This window comes from Oryctolagus cuniculus, chromosome 10, assembly GCF_964237555.1.
Source record: "Oryctolagus cuniculus chromosome 10, mOryCun1.1, whole genome shotgun sequence".
Lineage (NCBI taxonomy): Eukaryota > Metazoa > Chordata > Mammalia > Lagomorpha > Leporidae > Oryctolagus > Oryctolagus cuniculus.
In genome coordinates this window covers 16,396,539-16,413,443 of record NC_091441.1, presented here as the reverse complement: position 1 = coordinate 16,413,443, position 16,905 = coordinate 16,396,539, and the positions used below count along the sequence as shown (strand labels likewise).

The 16,905-nt window shown below is 39.3% G+C and overlaps 1 protein-coding gene across 8 annotated transcripts in view; it reads right to left on the bottom strand.

The window, feature by feature from the left end:
* The window catches only part of PIGN (phosphatidylinositol glycan anchor biosynthesis class N), a 147,590-nt gene that overhangs the window by 120,368 nt on the left and 10,317 nt on the right, over positions 1–16,905 (bottom strand). For 3 of the 8 annotated variants that reach the window (XR_011379302.1, XM_002713621.5, XM_051851153.2), the window contains exons 2-7: positions 14,125–14,365; positions 7,052–7,173; positions 6,498–6,596; positions 5,410–5,516; positions 3,350–3,474; positions 1,321–1,451 (exon numbers count right to left, since the gene is read on the bottom strand). Coding sequence is in view for 7 of the 8 variants with exons in the window: in XM_002713621.5 (XP_002713667.4) it covers positions 1,321–1,451; positions 3,350–3,474; positions 5,410–5,516; positions 6,498–6,596; positions 7,052–7,173; positions 14,125–14,351 (811 nt within the window). In the remaining variant the exon portion in view is untranslated. Of the gene's footprint in view, positions 1–1,320; positions 1,452–3,349; positions 3,475–5,409; positions 5,517–6,497; positions 6,597–7,051; positions 7,174–14,124; positions 14,366–15,416; positions 15,487–16,690; positions 16,713–16,905 lie in introns of those variants that run through there. The other 5 variants (XM_017344218.3, XM_070050077.1, XM_051851149.2 and 2 more) reach the window with 5 other exon arrangements.

Sequence of the window (16,905 nt, the reverse complement as noted above, 5' to 3'; positions counted from 1 at the left end):
GGGTTCTAGTTCCGGCTGCTCCTCTTCCAGTCCAGCTCTCTGCTGTGGCCCGGGAGGGCAGTGGAGGATGGCCCAAATGCTTGGGCCCCTGCACCTGCACGGGAGACCAGGAAGAAGCACCTGGCTCCTGGCTTCGGATCAGTGCAGCGCGCCAGCCGTAGTGGCCATTTGGGGAGTGAACCAACGGAAGGAAGACCTTTCTCTCTGTCTCTCTCTCTCACTGTCTTTAACTCTACTTGTCAAATAAATAAATAAATAAATATAAATAAATAAATAAATAAAAGGCTTCTTGTAGCTACACCAGTGAGAGTGGCCTTGAAGAAAAGGATCCAAAGACTCTGCTTTTTTGCCACAGCTGACCTGGCCTGCACCATTTGCCCCAAGCACGGAAAGTTTCCCCTATAAGCATTCTCCTAAGTCCTTGGGCCCCTGCACCCACTTGGGAAGACCCGGAGGAAGCTCCTGGCTTCGGATTGGTGCAGCTCCAGTCATTGTGGCTAATTGGGAAGTGAACTTGTGGATGGAAGACCTCTCTCGCTTCTGCCTCTCCTTCTCTCTCTGTGTAACTCTGACTTATAAATAAATAAAATAAATCTTTAAAAAAATTTTGGGCCGGCGCTGCGGCTCACTAGGCTAATCCTCCACCTGTGGCACTGGCACCCTGGGTTCTAGTCCCAGTTGGGGCACCGGATTCTGTCCCAGTTGCTCCTCTTCCAGTCCAGCTCTCTGCTGTGGCCTGGGAGGGCAGCGGAGGATGGCCCAGGTCCTTGGGCCCTGCACCCACATGGGAGACTAGGAGGAAGCACCTGGCTCCTGGCTTTGGATCGGCGCAGCACGCCGGCCGCAGCAGGCAGTTGGGGGTGAACCAACAGAAAAAGGAAGACCTTTCTCTCTGTCTCTCTCTCTCACTAACTCTGTCTATCAAAAAAAAAAAAAATAATTATGGTCAGTGTTGTGGTGTAGTGGGTTAAGAACGCCAGTTGGAGCCCCAGCTGTACTACTTCTGATGCAGCAACTTGCTAATGTGCTTAGGAAAGCAATGGAAGATGGCCCAAGTTGTTGGGCTCTTGCTACCCAAGTAGGAGATCAGATGCAATTCTAGACTCCTGACTTCAGCCTGGCCCCATTCCAGCTGTTGCAGCCATTTGGGGAGTGAACCATCGGATGGAAGATCTATCTATCTCTGTTTTTTCCTCTCTCTCTCTATCATTCTGCCTTTCAAATAAGTAAAATAGATTTTTAAAACACTGTAAGATTGTTGCAAGATACAGTTACCACTATTTTAATTATAAAGTACATATCACATAAAGATAGACTAACCCCAATCTGTCATTCCATGGTCAGAGGTAAAGATAAATGTTGTTTTCCCATCATTTCCATAAAAATGTTTGAACATGGACACAATTTCCTTTACTCCATCATCAACTTTTTTAATATTGTCCTTATAGTCCCTGTATATAAAGAAACAGAAGAACAAATCAAATTAATTTAGAGAAGTCAAATTTATTCAATATGGGCTTATTACAAAGTTAGGAACCCCTGAAGTACTTTTAGATTTCATCTTTAATTTTTTTTTTAAAGATTTATTTTTATTTACTTGAGAGACAGAGTTACAGAAAAAGGTAGAGACAGAGAGAAGTCTTCCATCTGCTAGTTCATTCCCCAGATGGGCTGCAATGCTGGAGCTATGCAGATCCAAAGCCAGGGGCCAGGAGCTTCTTCTGGATCTTCCATTTGGGTGCAGGGGCCCAAGGACTTGGGCCACCTTCTACTGCTTTCCCAGGCCATAGCAGAGAGCTGGATTGCAAGAGGAGCAACCGGGACTAGAACCAGTGCCATATGGGATGCTGGTGCTTCAGGCCAGGGCTTTAACCCACTATGCCATAGCACCGTCCCTTTATCTTTAATATTTTAAGATCAGAGTTCTTTAGACTGTTGAAATATTTTTTTCCTTTTAATGAATAAAAAGAACCTAAAATAATTTTCAAAGATGGTTTTAAAGGAGGGTACCGATTAGTAAAAATATTTAAGTGAACTCATTTTTTAAGTCCCAAGTGATAGAATGATGACTTTCAAATTTTCATATTTCATAATGTAAACTATGTTGTTTATATAAATCACATGACCAGTGAGCAATATGGCACAACAGGCTAAACCACTGCCTGTGATGCTGTCATCAAATATGAACGCCAGTTCAAGTTCTGGCTGCTCCACTTCTAATTCAGTTCCCGGCCAATGCATCTGGAAAAGCAGCAGAAGATAGCCCAAGTACGTGGGTCCCTGCCACTCAAGGGGGAGACACAGATGGAGTTCCAGGCTCTTGGCTTCAGCCTGGCTTAGCCCCAGCCATTATGGCCATTTGGGGAGTGAACCAGCTGACAGAAAACTTATCACTCTCTCTCTCTCTCTGTTTCTTCCTCTCATTCTGCTTTTTAAATAAATAAAAATAAATCTTTATGAAGAACATATAAATCATTGTTTCAAGTGTAACATTTTTATCTCATAAAATGTTTGTGATACAAAATATCATGTTTTAAAAACTTAGATAGATTTAAGCTTTCCATACAACTGCACAAGGTTGGTTTCATATAAATGTTCATTCCATCAATTAAAATAGTACATCCTATTAAAGAATGGGACATGAAGTATTCATCATTGGCAGCCATCTCAAGACTCCACAGCTATAGTTAGGCTAATCTGAACTAAAATCAAAATAAAGAATAAAAGGGCGAAAAATATTTTCTCTACAAAAGTGAGAAAACTATTTGCTGTTATCTACAAGGTATCCTATGAAATAGAGTATATAAAACTTAATGCAATTACTTCTAAATACTGATTAAATGAAACATAAGGAATGGCTAATTACATCTTTTTTGTGATATAAAAACTAATGCTGAAATCAGCATATGACACAGCTGTTAATATGAAACTTAGAATGCCTTCATGCCGTATCAGACTGCCTGGGTTTGAGTATCATCTCCACTTCCAATTCTAGCTGCCTGCTAATGAGCACCATGGGAGGCAGTAAGTGAAGGTTCAAGTACTTCTGTCCTGCCACCACACAGGAGACCTGGACTGAGTTCCAGGCTCCTAGTTTCAGCCCAGTCCAACTCTGGCTATTGCAGGCACTTGGGGAATGAACCAAAAGATGAAAGATTTCTCTCTCTCTCTGACTCCATTTTTGTTTCTCTCTGTGTGAGTCTCTTTCAAATAATAATAATAAAACATTTAATGTAAAAAACAAACATTAGTTATTTGTTGTTAAAAGTACAACGGAAACATCAGAATACTTTAAACAGAATAGCTGCTTCTCTCACAACACTCAGTCTGAGCACAGCAATAAAATCACCTTGATGACGGCCGATGGGCATGTCCATTTGTATCTATTCCTAATAAATGCAGGAAAAAAACTATTTTTTCTTCATTTATTTTTGAAAACAAAGACTGATTGTTTCTGGCAGTATCAAAGAAGTCCTATATATAACAAATCAAATAAAAATCGTTAGCTCATTTATTTTATTTAAAAAACAGTACTGATAAAAACATTTAAATTTATACATAGCTAAATATTAAACTATCTTATGCTGTTTAAATTTATACTTAAGACCTACCAACACGAAGATTTTGCTATAAGATCAGATATTTATGTTCAATTATGTGTGAGCTATTTAGAGAGTTACAATTAGGACATAAAAGCTTATCAAAAGGGGAAGGGGATCAAGATTTTATAAAAATCCCGTAACACTGACATGCCATATCTAACTTACTACAATACAGCACACTGAAGATCTTGGCAAGAGACACAAACAAACTTTATTAGTGGTAACAGTTTAAAAGTGATTTATTATTTTTAAACATATTCAGAGCTAGACAATTTTTCATTGTCGCATTTGCTACCGCCCTAGCCCAACCAGAACCTTCCACTTAGAACATTACAAAAGGCCTACTACCTTTGCCCCAAGTAGAATCTGTTTTTTACATCATGTGATGGGAAAATACTCATAGAATAAAAAGATTTACAAAATCATCAATTTCATAATAAACTGGGTTCACAAAGTCCTTCTAAATTAAATGACTCACCCTGTACTCACATATACTTGAATATGTATGTATTCAAATATCTACAGAGAACATTTTTAACTTATTTTAATTAAGTCAGTAGGCTTAATTAAAGACATATCTTTGCTATATAAATGCTTCTATCTGTAGAATATGTCAATTATTGTTAATTCAAATTTATTTTAATTCTATCTGTAGAATATGTCAATTATTTTTAAAGATTTATTTTATTTGAAAGTCAGAGGAAGAGAGAGAGAGGTCTTCCATTGGTTCACTCCCCAAATGGCCACAACAACCAGGATTGGGCCAGGCTGAAGCCAGCAGCCAGGAGCTTCATCTGGGTCTCTCATGTGGGTGGCAGGGGCCCAAGGGCTTGGGCCATCTTTGGTTGCTTTATCAGACATTTTAGCAGGGAGCTGAATTGGAAGTAGAGCTGGCAGGACTCAAACCTGCGCTCATTTGGAATGTCAGAATCGCAAGTGGCTTAACTTGCTATACCACAGTGCTGGCCTCAGAATATGTCAACTTTTTAAAAGATGTGTTAATTCAAAATGGCCTAAAGAATTTCAAGTAATTCTTCATTGTCCTGAATGTTAAATAATAAATAATGGTATTAGAGAAACTACTAATCAAAAATAAAAATTTTAATATATATAACCTGTTACTATTCTCCTAAAACTTCCCCCTATTGTTCATTCATATATATGTTCCACTTAGTCCCTAAGAACTTTTAAACCTGGAAGGACATTATGGAATCACTTATAAGTATCCTAGTCTACAACAATTAACGATTTGACATCGCCTTCACTGAGGTAGAAGTATTTTTTTTAATCTTTATTTACTTATTCATTTGAAAAGGCAGAGTTGCGGAGAAAAGAGGAGAGAGAAAGATCTTCCACTTGCTGGTTCCCAAATGGCCAAAAGAGCCAGGTTTGGGCAAGGCCAAAATCAGTAGCCCGGAATTACATCTGGGACTACCAAATGGGTGGCAGGGACCTAAGCTGTTGGACCATCTGCTGCTGCTTTAACAGGTGCATTAACAAAAAGCTGGAGCAGAAGTGGAGCAGCCAGGACCAGAATAGTTCTTGTAACCCACTGTACCACAATGTGAGGTAGTGTACTCTGATTGATACACTTTTAAGAAATTTTTTTCTCTTACCAACTGAACCTAATTTAAGTTCGCTATTGACAGGGTGAAAAAATCATTATCTCTAGATAAATTTTTGGCAGCTGACTAGTAGAAGCAGAAACATATATTTAAACCTAACCTACATTTACTAAAAAGTCAAGTTTTTGGTAATTTCGGTAAACTGTAGGAGTTTTGCAAATTCACTACTCAAAAGAATGTACCTTAACATGATCAAAAACCCAGGTATCCAGTTTTGTTGCATCATTGGCACCGAAATCCTCTGTTTTAGCATCATAGCTATATGTATAAACATGATCTCCACTAGCACCTGTAAGAGAAATTTGAAAAATAAAATAAAACTTTTTAATGATCATAATATATGACAGTCACCTAAAGATTGCTGTGAGTAGAATTTTTCACAGAGCTCTCTGTGTTATGATGGGGAAGAGAAAGTTAGGGAAATAATTAGCATTTATTTATTTTATGTGTCATAGACCATGCTATATATTTTAACATATTCAATTGCTTTTTGTCCTCACAAAAACATATCCCAATTTTACACATATAACATGTAAGTTAATTAACTTGCCAGTTAATTCCTATAAGCAAATAAGCAAATTCAGCACCAATATTTTGTTCCTTTCAAGGATTAAGGTTGATTAAGTGGGTCTCTAAGAATGTCAAAATCTAAAGCAGATGAAGATATGTGGTGTATAAACCTTCCTGAGCAAGAAGGAAATTCAAATATTTCACTTCTTTTAGTCATACATTATGTGTATTTTTCTCAACAGAGGGGAATAAATATTGCTTATTGTCAAATAGCTTGAAGAGGTCAACAAAATAATCTTACCCATTTGCAAGATTTTATTAGGAATCTAATTAATTCAGTGTATTTCTGGGTTAGATAGGCCCTTCAGGTCATAAGGAAGAGATGATGAAATAATGACAATCTCAGTTCAGCTCTAATGATCCTACTCCACTGCTCAGCCATTCTCCTCCCCACATCCCGGGTAAAAAGGTCTGAATGAGTTTGCTGATTACCATAAAAAATGGAACATTCCTACTAGACTGTGTCAAATAAAGGCACTGGTCTTGTCTTACCAAGTAGAGCCTAAAGTAGGAGGTAAATTTAGTAATCCATAGCCACTTAACCCACCCTCACTGCCACCACCAAAGCCACTACCATAGCCCTATGAAAATATGAATCTGAAAATCTGTACAGTAAATATAGAGGTAATATAAAAAAAATACTACCAGATTGATTTATTATCTATTTTCTACCTGAGGGAATATAATCAATTACTCTTACCTTTGGCAAACATAGGCAAGATATCTGGGCTTCCCCAGCTCCATGTATACTTGCTTTCATTAAAAAGGGAATCAAATTCTACAGGATTTTCTTTCCAACCTTTAGGTAGTTAAGAGAAAAAGCAAGCAATATTAAAAATATGTATATTTGCTTAAATCAGCCACTCCCAAAATTACTGTCCAAATAATATTAGTTGGAGAAAAACACAAAATAATAGTTTGTTATGTATATTATTATACCGCTATTTCACAAAAACAGTAATAATATACTTATTACTAAAATACAAAATCACTTTTGACCTTTTAAGAGGTCTAGGAAAACTGTGGATTCATCCAAATGTGCTCCTTTGATAGCAAAGGATGATGAAAGACTAAAGCTTAACTCTAAATTGATACCAGGGTATATCAATTAAATTTTAGTTTGTATAAAATACAGTAAAATACTTGTCAACATATCTCAAAACATAATTTCCACTCTATGACATGATTTAGTGGTGAAGAATCAATATTTATATGACAAATTTTCATTTAACAAAATATCTAAATAGACAATACCTTTGGCAACAGCACTGACGTCCTCATAAAATCCAGCTATGAGGGCAACGTGACCTGGACGTGATTCTGTTGGCACACGTGTATGAGAAATTCCCCAGCTGCCTTCGTACATTATGATATTCCTAAAAGATAATACACACAAGTAAACAACATAAACTATGACTGCATAAACTCAGAAGGCTTCAGAAAAATACAACTATTACAGAAGGAATCAAAATCCAAAGTCAAAATTTAAGAAATAAAAGAATCTTTAAAATTCCAGCTGACCTCATTCCTAGTCCTCTCACCAACTGAATGCAGTGGCTGGTGTGAGCACAGCAAGACCAACAAAGAATCACCCAACCACTGTATGTGAGTCTGAAACAAAATATACCTTTGTGGGGTCAACATTGTGGCATAGTAGGGAAAGCCCCCACTCGCGATGCCAGCATCCCATAAGGGTGCCGGTTTGTGTCCTGGCTGCTCCACTTCTGATCCAGCTCCCTTGAGAACAGCAGTGGGGGATGGCCCCCCTGCACCCACATGGGAGTCCTGGAAGAAGCTCTTGGCTCCTAGCTTTGGCCTGGCCCAGCTCAGGCCACTGCAGCCATACGGGGAGTTAACCAGCAGATGGGACATGTCTGTCTCTCCTTCTCTATGTAACTCTGACTTTCAAACAAATAAATACAAATATTTTTTAAAAAACCACTTTGTTGTCTTTTTTAAAAAAGATTTATTTTTATTTATTTGAAAGAGTTACAGAGAGAGGGAGAGGGAGAGGGAGAGAGAGAGATCTTCTATCTGCTGGTTCGCTCCCTAGATGGCTGCAACAGCCGGAGCTGTGCCGGTCTGAGCCAGGAGCCAGGAGCTTCTTCCAGGTCTCCCACATGGGTGCAGGGGCCCAAGGTCTTGGGCCACCTTCTATTGCTATCCTGGACCACAGCAGAGAGCTGGATCAGAAGAGAAGCAGCCGGGACTAGAACTGGCGCCCATATGGGATGCTGGCACTTCAGGCCAGGGCGTTAACCTGTTGCGCCACAGCGCCAGCCCCAGCACTTTGTTGTCTTAAGCCATAAAACACTGGGATGGCATTTTACATAGTGACAACTGATAAACACAATATTAAGATGACATTCTTAAATTTAATTACATGTGACGGTGGTACTGTGGTTATGCATGAGAAAATCTGTTTTTAAAAGACATGTGTTGTAGTATTTAAGGGTGAAGTGTCACAATGTCTTGCTTTCAAATTTTTCAGGAAAAAATCATTAAAACTAGGAGTACACATGTGTACAACTGTGTGTTGGGAGAATGTGAAAATTGATAACATTAAACTGTTAAACTAGGTTAAGGTTATACAGTTTATCATGTAATTCCTTCAACTTTCGTGTAGTTGAAATATTCTTAAAATAAAAACATTAAGGGGGGGGAAGACTGCTCTTAAAAAAGTCAAACTATGTTCCTATATTTGAGATTGAAGCAGGCGAAAAGTTTCTTTTGCTTAAATGTACCAACCATTTAAGTTATATCACAGTGTTTTGCAAAATTTGGGACAGAAAGCAAAATTACCAGCAACGCTATGGGTGAAAGGCCTACAAAGCAAGTAATAAAACATGGAAAACATCAATAACATTTTCTCAAGATAAATGCTTGATTCTCAACACATTCTGAAGAAAAAAAATGTGAGTACAGTGAACGTTTCAATGTTTATTTATTTGCAAGGCAGAAAGAACGAGAGACAGACAGAGATCTTCCATTTGATGGCTCACTCCAGAAATGCCCACAATGGTCGAGTGGTGGGCTAGACTGAAGCAAGCAACCAGGAACTCAATGCATGTTTCCCACATTGGTGGCAGGAAGCCAGCTACTTGAGCCATTACCTGCTGCCTCCCAGAGTTTGTATTAGGAGGAAACTGGAACTGACATTGAAGCCAGGATCTGAACCCAGGCACCCCAAGCAACAACTTAATCTTTGTGCCAAATGTCTAACCCCCAGGTTAAGTTCTTTGAACTCACCCCCAAATGAAACCAAATTTGATAAAATACATACATAATGGTAAATAGTTGAAAAATCATGGGACTAGATATTAAGGGAGAAATTTTCTTTTTAAAATAATTGTTTTTATATTACATAAAGATTGTATACTAATTTAACAATTAACATTCTTATGTATGATGTCAGTGTTCACCCGAGGCTCTTGCCATGAGCTGCCTAGACCACAGAAGCCTTTTGAATCCACAAACTCCATCAGTATTTAGACAAAGCCATAAACAAAGTGGAAGTTCTCTCCTCCCTTCAGAGAAAAGCACATCCTTCTTTGGTGGTCACTTCTTTCCACTGGGGTCTCACCCACAGAGGTCCTTCATGTCAGACATTTTTTGCCACAGTGTGCTGGCTTTCCATGCCTGAAATAGTCTTGTGGGCTTATTCTGAGGCAGAGTGCTACTTAAAGCAATTGTCATTCTGAGTCTGCTGTATGGACTGCTTCCCATGTTGGAGTACTTACTCCTTTTTAATTCCATCTATTATTATTACCAGACACTTATTAATATCTAAATGATCACTTTAATACTTAATCTTGGCCAGCGCCGCAGCTCAATAGGCTAATCCTCTGCCTGCAGCGCCGGCACACCAGGTTCTAGTCCTGGTCGGGCACCAGATTCTGTCCCAGTTGCCCGTCGTCCAGGCCAGCTCTCTGCTGTGGCCAGGGAGTGCAGTGGAGGATGGCCCAAGTGCTTGGGCCCTGCACCCCATGGGAGACCAGGAGAAGCACCTGGCTCCTGGCTTTGGATTAGCGCAGTGCACCGGCCGCAGCTGCCATTGGAGGGTGAACCAACGGTAAAGGAAGACCTTCCTCTCTGTCTCTCTCTCTCTCACTGTCCACTCTGCCTGTCCCAAAAAAAAAAAAAAAAAAAAAAAAAAAAAAAAAAAAAAAAAACACCTTAATCTTACCCATAAGATCACATTAACACTTAAAATGCTAATTTTTACCAACAGCTAAAAGGGATTTGGGGTCCCATGGCAAGTTTTTTAAACTGTATCCTTAGAAGTAAGTCTGTAGGAATGTATGTAGAACCATATAGGTCTACAGTTATAAACTTCATACACTTCATAATTATAACTTCAGGAACATGGTGATTCTTCCCTTCATGCCCACCCTCCCAACCCTCTTCCTCCTCCTTATCTTATTCCCACTCATATTTTTTACTAAGATCTATTTTCTTTTTTTTTTTAAATATTTATTTATTTATTTGAAAGTCAGAGTTGCACACAGAGAGAAAGAGAGGCACAGAGAGGGAGAGGTCTTCCATCCACTGGTTCACTCCCCAATAGGCCGCAATGGCTGGAGCTGAGCTGAGCCGGAGCCAGGAGCCAGGAGCCAGGAGCCAGGAGCTTCCTTCGGGTCTCCCACACAGGTGCAGGGGCCCAAGGACTTGGGCCATCTTCTACTGCTTTCCCAGGACATAGCAGAGAGCTAGATCAGAAGTGGAGCAGCTGGGTCTCCAACTGGCACCCATATGGGATGCCAGCACTGCAGGTGGCAGCTTTATCCTTAATGCCACAGCACCAGCCCTGGATCTATTTTCAATTAACTTTATACACATATGATTAACTCTATATTAAGTAAAGACTTATAATATTAAAAAAAAAAAAACCATTCCTCAACAGTCAAAACAAGGGCTGTTCAAGTCACTGCTACTCAAAGTATCAATTTCACTTTTACAGACTGCCTTTTAGGTGCTCTATTAGTTATCACAGCTCAGGGAGAACATATGGTATTTGTCCCCTTGTGACTGGCTTATTTCACTCAGTATGATGCTTTCCAGATACATCCATTTTGTTGCAAATGATTGGATTTCACTTTTTTTTTAATGTTGTGTAGTATTCCAGGGTGTGCATATTACATAATTTCTTTATCCAGTCTTCAGTTGACAGGCATTTGGGTTAATTCCATATGTTAGCTATTGTGAATTAAGCTACAATAAACATAGGAGTGCAGATAACTCTTTCATATGCTGCTTTCATTTCCCTTGGGTAAATTACCAGCAGTGGGATGGCTGGGTCATATGGTAGGTCTATATTCAGATTTCTGAGGTATCTCCATACTGTCTTCCATAGTGGTTTTATCAGTTTACATTCTGGCCAACAGTGGATTAGGATATTCTCCCACATCCTCATCAACACTTGTTGTTTGTTGATATCTGTATGAAAACCATTCTAATGGGGGTGAAGTGAAACCTCACTGTGGTTTTGATTTGCATTTCCCCGACAGCTAGTGATCCTCAGCATTTTTTCATGGTGTGTTGGCCATTTGGATTTCCTCTTTTGAGAAATGTCTGTTTAGTCTTATGCCCATTTCTTAACTGGGTTGTTAGTTTTCTTGTTGTTGAGTTTCTTAATCTCTTTATATATTCTGGTTATTAATCCTTTATCAGTTGTATAGTTTGCAAATAATTTCTTCCATTCTGTCAGTTGCCTCTTCACCTTGCTGAGTGTTTCTTTTGCAGTACAGAAGCTTCTCAATTTGATGTAACCTCCTTGTTAATTTTGGCTTTGATTGTGCTTCTGGAGTCTTTTTCAAGAACTCTGCCTATGCCAATGTTTTGCAGGGTTTCCCCAATGTTCTCTAACAACTTGATAGAATTGGGTTGTAGATTCAGGTCTTCAATACATTTTGGTGGATTTTTGTATATGATATAAGTGCCCATATGGGATGCCTGCGCTTTAGGCCTGGGAGTTAACGCACTGCGCCACAGTACCAGCCCCTCTGTCTAACTCTTTCAAATAAATAAATCAATCTTAAAAAAAAAAAAAAAAAAAGGGACATATGGCCAATGTTCTAGCACACTGGTTTGAGTCCTGAATGCTCTGTCATTGTGGCCATCTGGGGAGCCAAACAGTAGATGGAAGATCTTTTTCTCTCTACTTTCTCTTTCTCAAATAAATAAATCTTTAAAAAGGAAAAAAAAAACCTAAAGGAGAAACAAGTGCTACTCAAAAAGTTAGACTTTTCCTTTACAACCAGTACATTTTTATTCTATCAATCCTGAAAGGAATTAATTCTTTTCCTTTGGCACCAAGAAATTCAAACAAATATGTCACCCAAACATTTTAATTATTTGTAGGAATTTATCTTATACATTTTTGCACTCTATAGTGGTTTGATCTTACTAGTATTTCCCTGTTGATTCATATTGTTCATTTGTTAATTTTCGTTCTTTAACACAAGCATATATGTATTTCTTTAAGCTACTATTAATTTATGTCTGGAAATTCGACACAGCATTCAAGTTCATTCATTCTTCTAGCACTCAGCAAATATATATTAACTGCTGACTATTTGTTTTAGGAACTGGATATAAAGTAGTAGTTTAGTCCCAGACTTCCTGGAATTTGCCCAATAAGTAATATAAAGAAAAACAAAGAGCCCAGGATTGAGACACAGCAGGTAAAGCTGCCACCTGCAATGCTGGCAAACCATATGGGTGCTGCTGGTTTGTGTCCCAGGTATTCCACTTCCAATCCAGTTCCCTGCTGATGGCCCAGGAAAAGCAGAAGATGGCCTCTGTATTTGGGCCCCTGCAACCCACATGGAGGTTTGGAAGAAGCCCCTGCTTCTTGGCTTTGGCCTGGCACAGCACCAGCCAATATAGCCATATAGGGAGTGGCCAGCAGATGGAAGATTTCTCTCTCTCTACCTCTCTGCAATTCTGAATTTCAAATTAATAAATAAATCTTATTTTAAAAACAAAGAATAAAAAAAAGAATAGCAAAACAAATAGAGTAAAGGGATAGAAGGTAACGATAGCAGGTAGGGATGATGAAGTTAGGATATTTTAAATAAATTTCCTCTGGAATCTGATTTTAATTTCCCCATAACAGCATTAAGAAGGGCTTTTGAGAGACTTGTCAAAAACCAGAAAAGAACAATTGTTATTAGGAGCCTCAAAAGTCAAAAAATTAAATATTTCTTTTCAAAAGTCAGTTAACAGAAACCACAGTTAAATTAAATTGGGGGCTAGTTGTGTGGCACAGCAGGTTAAAGCCCTGGCCTGAGGTGTCGACATCCCATTTGGGCGCCAGTTCTAGTCCCGCCTGCTCCTCTTCCAATCCAGCTCTCTGCTACGGCCTGGGAAAGCAATAGAAGATGGCCTAAGTGCTTGGGCCCCTGCACCCACGTGGGAGACCTGGAAGATGCTCCTGGCTCCTGGCTTCGGATCGGCATAGCTCCAGCCATTGCAGACATTTGGGGAGTGAACCAACAGAAGGAAGACCTTTCTCTCTGTCTCTCCCTCTTACTGTCTTTAATTCTACCTCTCAAATAAATAAAAAAAAAATTAAATTGTGATGTAAACTTAGCAAGGCTTTCTACTTTTATAGAAGGCTGTATTTTGAGTTTTATATTGTGTAAACATAATAATTCATTAATTCATCCTTGTCATTATTTTAACAGTTAGCAGGCTTACTTTTTATTTTTTTAATTTATTTGAAGGCAGAGTTACAGAAAGAGAGAGAGGGAGAGACAGAGGTCTTCCATCCATTAGTTCATTCCCCAAATGGCCGCAGTGGCCAGGACTGGGCCAGGCTGAAGCTAGGAACCTGGAGCTTCTTTCAGGTCTCCCACATGGGTGCAGGGGCCTAAGAACTTGGGCCATCTTCTGCTGCTTTCTCAGATGCATTAGCAGGGAGCTGGATGGGAAGCAGCATCCATATGGGATGCTGCTGTCCCAGACAGAGGCTTAACCTGCTACACCACAACACCACCCCCTATAAGCTTATTTTTCAAGAAAAAGATAATAAAGTGAAGTATGAGCCAGGATTGGGAAATTAGACAAGTTAGCCAAAGCATTTAAGGCTGTATGTTTGGATTTGTGTCATATCAGCTTATACAACAGTAGAAATAATACCTAGAAGGAAATGAATTGGCATTCAAGTACTAATCTTGAAGACAGAGGCAAATGTACAAGTGTTCTATTCTTGTTCTTATCATCACTCCTGTGCGCAATATGAGATAAAGAATGATATGTTGCTATTTATTTGATCTCAGGATAACATTTCTATGAGATGTCTCTGTATCATTTGACACACTTACCTTAAAAATGGTGCTCTGGAATTTCCGTTTTCATCTAACTCATAAAGCGCATCTGCTCGTAGGCCATCAGCAACAAATAGCACTAATCTTTTTGCTGGAGGAGGCAATGGTGTAAACTGAGGAGTCATTCCATGAACCAAAGGAGATGTAAAATAAATGTCAAAGATAGAGACGAAGAACACAAAATGTACAAATAATCCCAAAGTAAAGAACAGCAGCATATTCATTGTGACTAATTAATCTACAAAAAAGAAAAAAAGAAAGAGGGAATAAAATTAAACTGGAGTAAGACTTAATGTAATCCTATGTATTTCACATATTTTGATGACTACATGTAGACTGGACATACATTTTAAAATATAACTGATAACTTCATTTTCATTTATTGTGGTGACAGTAAATACTTCTAATAGAGATAATACTGAAATAAAATACATCATAAACTATATGGAAGCAAAAAGAGAAAGTTCAAGTATAATAAGTAATAAGGAGGGGTCTGCAGTGGGGTGTAGTAGGCTAAGCCTCTGCCTGCAGCACCGGCATCCTGTATGGATACCAGTTTGTGTCCTGGCTGCTCTACTTATAGCCTGAGAAAGCAGCAGAAGATAGCCCAAGGCTTGGGCCCCCGCACTAGTGTGGGAAAGTAGCAGGAAGGTCTGGCTCCTGGCTACGGATTGGCCTGGCTCCAGCCATTGAGGCCACTTAGGGAGTGAACCAGTGGATGGAAGACTTTTCTGTCTCTCCCTCTCTCTGTCTGTAACTCTACCTCTCAAATAAATAAATAAAATCTTAAAAAATACATAATTAGGACCAGTAAATTACTTGCGATAAATCTAAGTGCAAACTAAACTCATAAACAAAGAGTTAAATCAATCCTAATGTGAGTTAGGGTTTAATCAAAACAAATTCTACATAAAATAGAAAATATCACTCATCCTACTCTAGGTTATCCAGCATTTTAGTTCCCTCAATCAATTTTTTTCCCTGAATCAATTTTAAAAAAAGATTACATTTCTTCATTCAATAAAAATATTCTATGCACACTGCATGTATATGGTTGTGTGCTGGGTTACTACAGAGAACACCAAGAAGACACTGTCACAGATCTGATGAGTTTCCAAACATTTAAGGAAGGAAAAATAAGCAAAGTAAAATATGTAAATAATATTGCAAGACAGTATGCCACTAAACTGCCAAGATCAAATACTCCACAGGATGATTTTTCAAATCAGGCTATAATTTCCTTTGGTTAGTGAATCTCTCTGCAGATTAAAGAGGAGAAAAGTACTCACTCTGAATAAGTGTTTCCTTCTCTTGAATCCCTGAGTTCCAATTACATAGCAAGCACCATCCTAATGATGTCTGTCCAAATATTAAAATAAAATCAATCACTAGTTTATAACTTGCTCTGGTGGTCTTTCACCTGTACTAGCATTGCTGGTGCTTTTGCTTCTTCCCCAAAATTTTTCAAATCACTGTGATAAAACTTAAATGATGTTGATACATTTTAGCAAAAAAATATTTTGACTGCTTTAATCTCAAAATTAAGAAAATAACTTTTTTTAAGATGAATTTATTTGAAAGGCAGAGCTATAGAGCGAGAGGGAGAGGGAGAGGCAGACGGAGAGGCAGAGGGCGAGGGAGATTGAGATTTTCCATGCCCTGGTTCACCACCCAAATTGCTACAACAGCAGGCCTGGGCTAGGCTGAAGCCAGGAGCCAGGAGCTTCTAGGTCTCCCATGTGGGGGCAGGGGCCCAAGCACTTAGGCCATCTTCTGCTGCTTTCCCAGGCACATTAGCAGGGAGGTGCATCAGAAATGAAGCAGTCAAGGGATGGCACTATGGCATAGTAGGTGTAGCCACCACCTGCAGGGCTGGCATCCCATGTGGGTACTGGTTGAAGTCCAGGCTGCTCCTTTTCCAATCCACCTCTCTGCTAAGGCCTAGGAAAGCAGTAGAAGATGGCCCAAGTCTTTGGGCCCCTGCACTTCTGTGGGAGACCCGGAAGAGGCTCCTGACTCCTAGCTCTGGATTGGCACAGCTCTGGCCATTTCAGCCAATTGGGGAGTGAACCTCTCTCTCTCTTTCTCTTCTCCTCTCTCTCTGCCTCTCTGCGACTCTGCTTTTCAAATAAATAAAGCTTAAAAAGGGGGGGGGGGGGGGCATAAAATTAAAAAAGAACAGAAATGGAGCAGCCAGGACTTGAACAGTTGCCTGAAAGGCATGTTAGCATCACAGGCATGGCTTAACTTGCTATGCCACAATGCCAAAGCTGGCCCCAAGAACATAATTTAACTCCAAATTAGGAGTGCAGCTATTTACGCTCCCCTTAATTCTTTTTATTTTAAGAATTTTTAAGCTGCATAAAGTTGAAAGAACTACACGATGAACATCTGTATATCCTTCCCATATTCACTGTGGGAAGTTCATACAACAAAATATTACCTATGGTTCTACCACGTGGAAGAAAATCCCCTTAAATGGTTCCTTACAATTTTTATCCTATCTACCTTAAACCCAGATCTCCCACATGAATGGCAAGGATCTAACTACTTGAGCCATCACCTGCTGGTTCCCAGGGTGCATTTTATCAGAAAGTTGGAATTGGGAGCAGAGCTGGGACTGGAATCCAGACATTCTGATGTAGGATGCAGGCATTCCAATCAGCATCATAATGGCTAGGCCAAAAGCCTGCCCACATCTACATCTTTATAGAGACTCACAATTTTATCTATTCACTTTTTTTTTTTTTCATTTAACATACATTAGCAGTTCTCTTA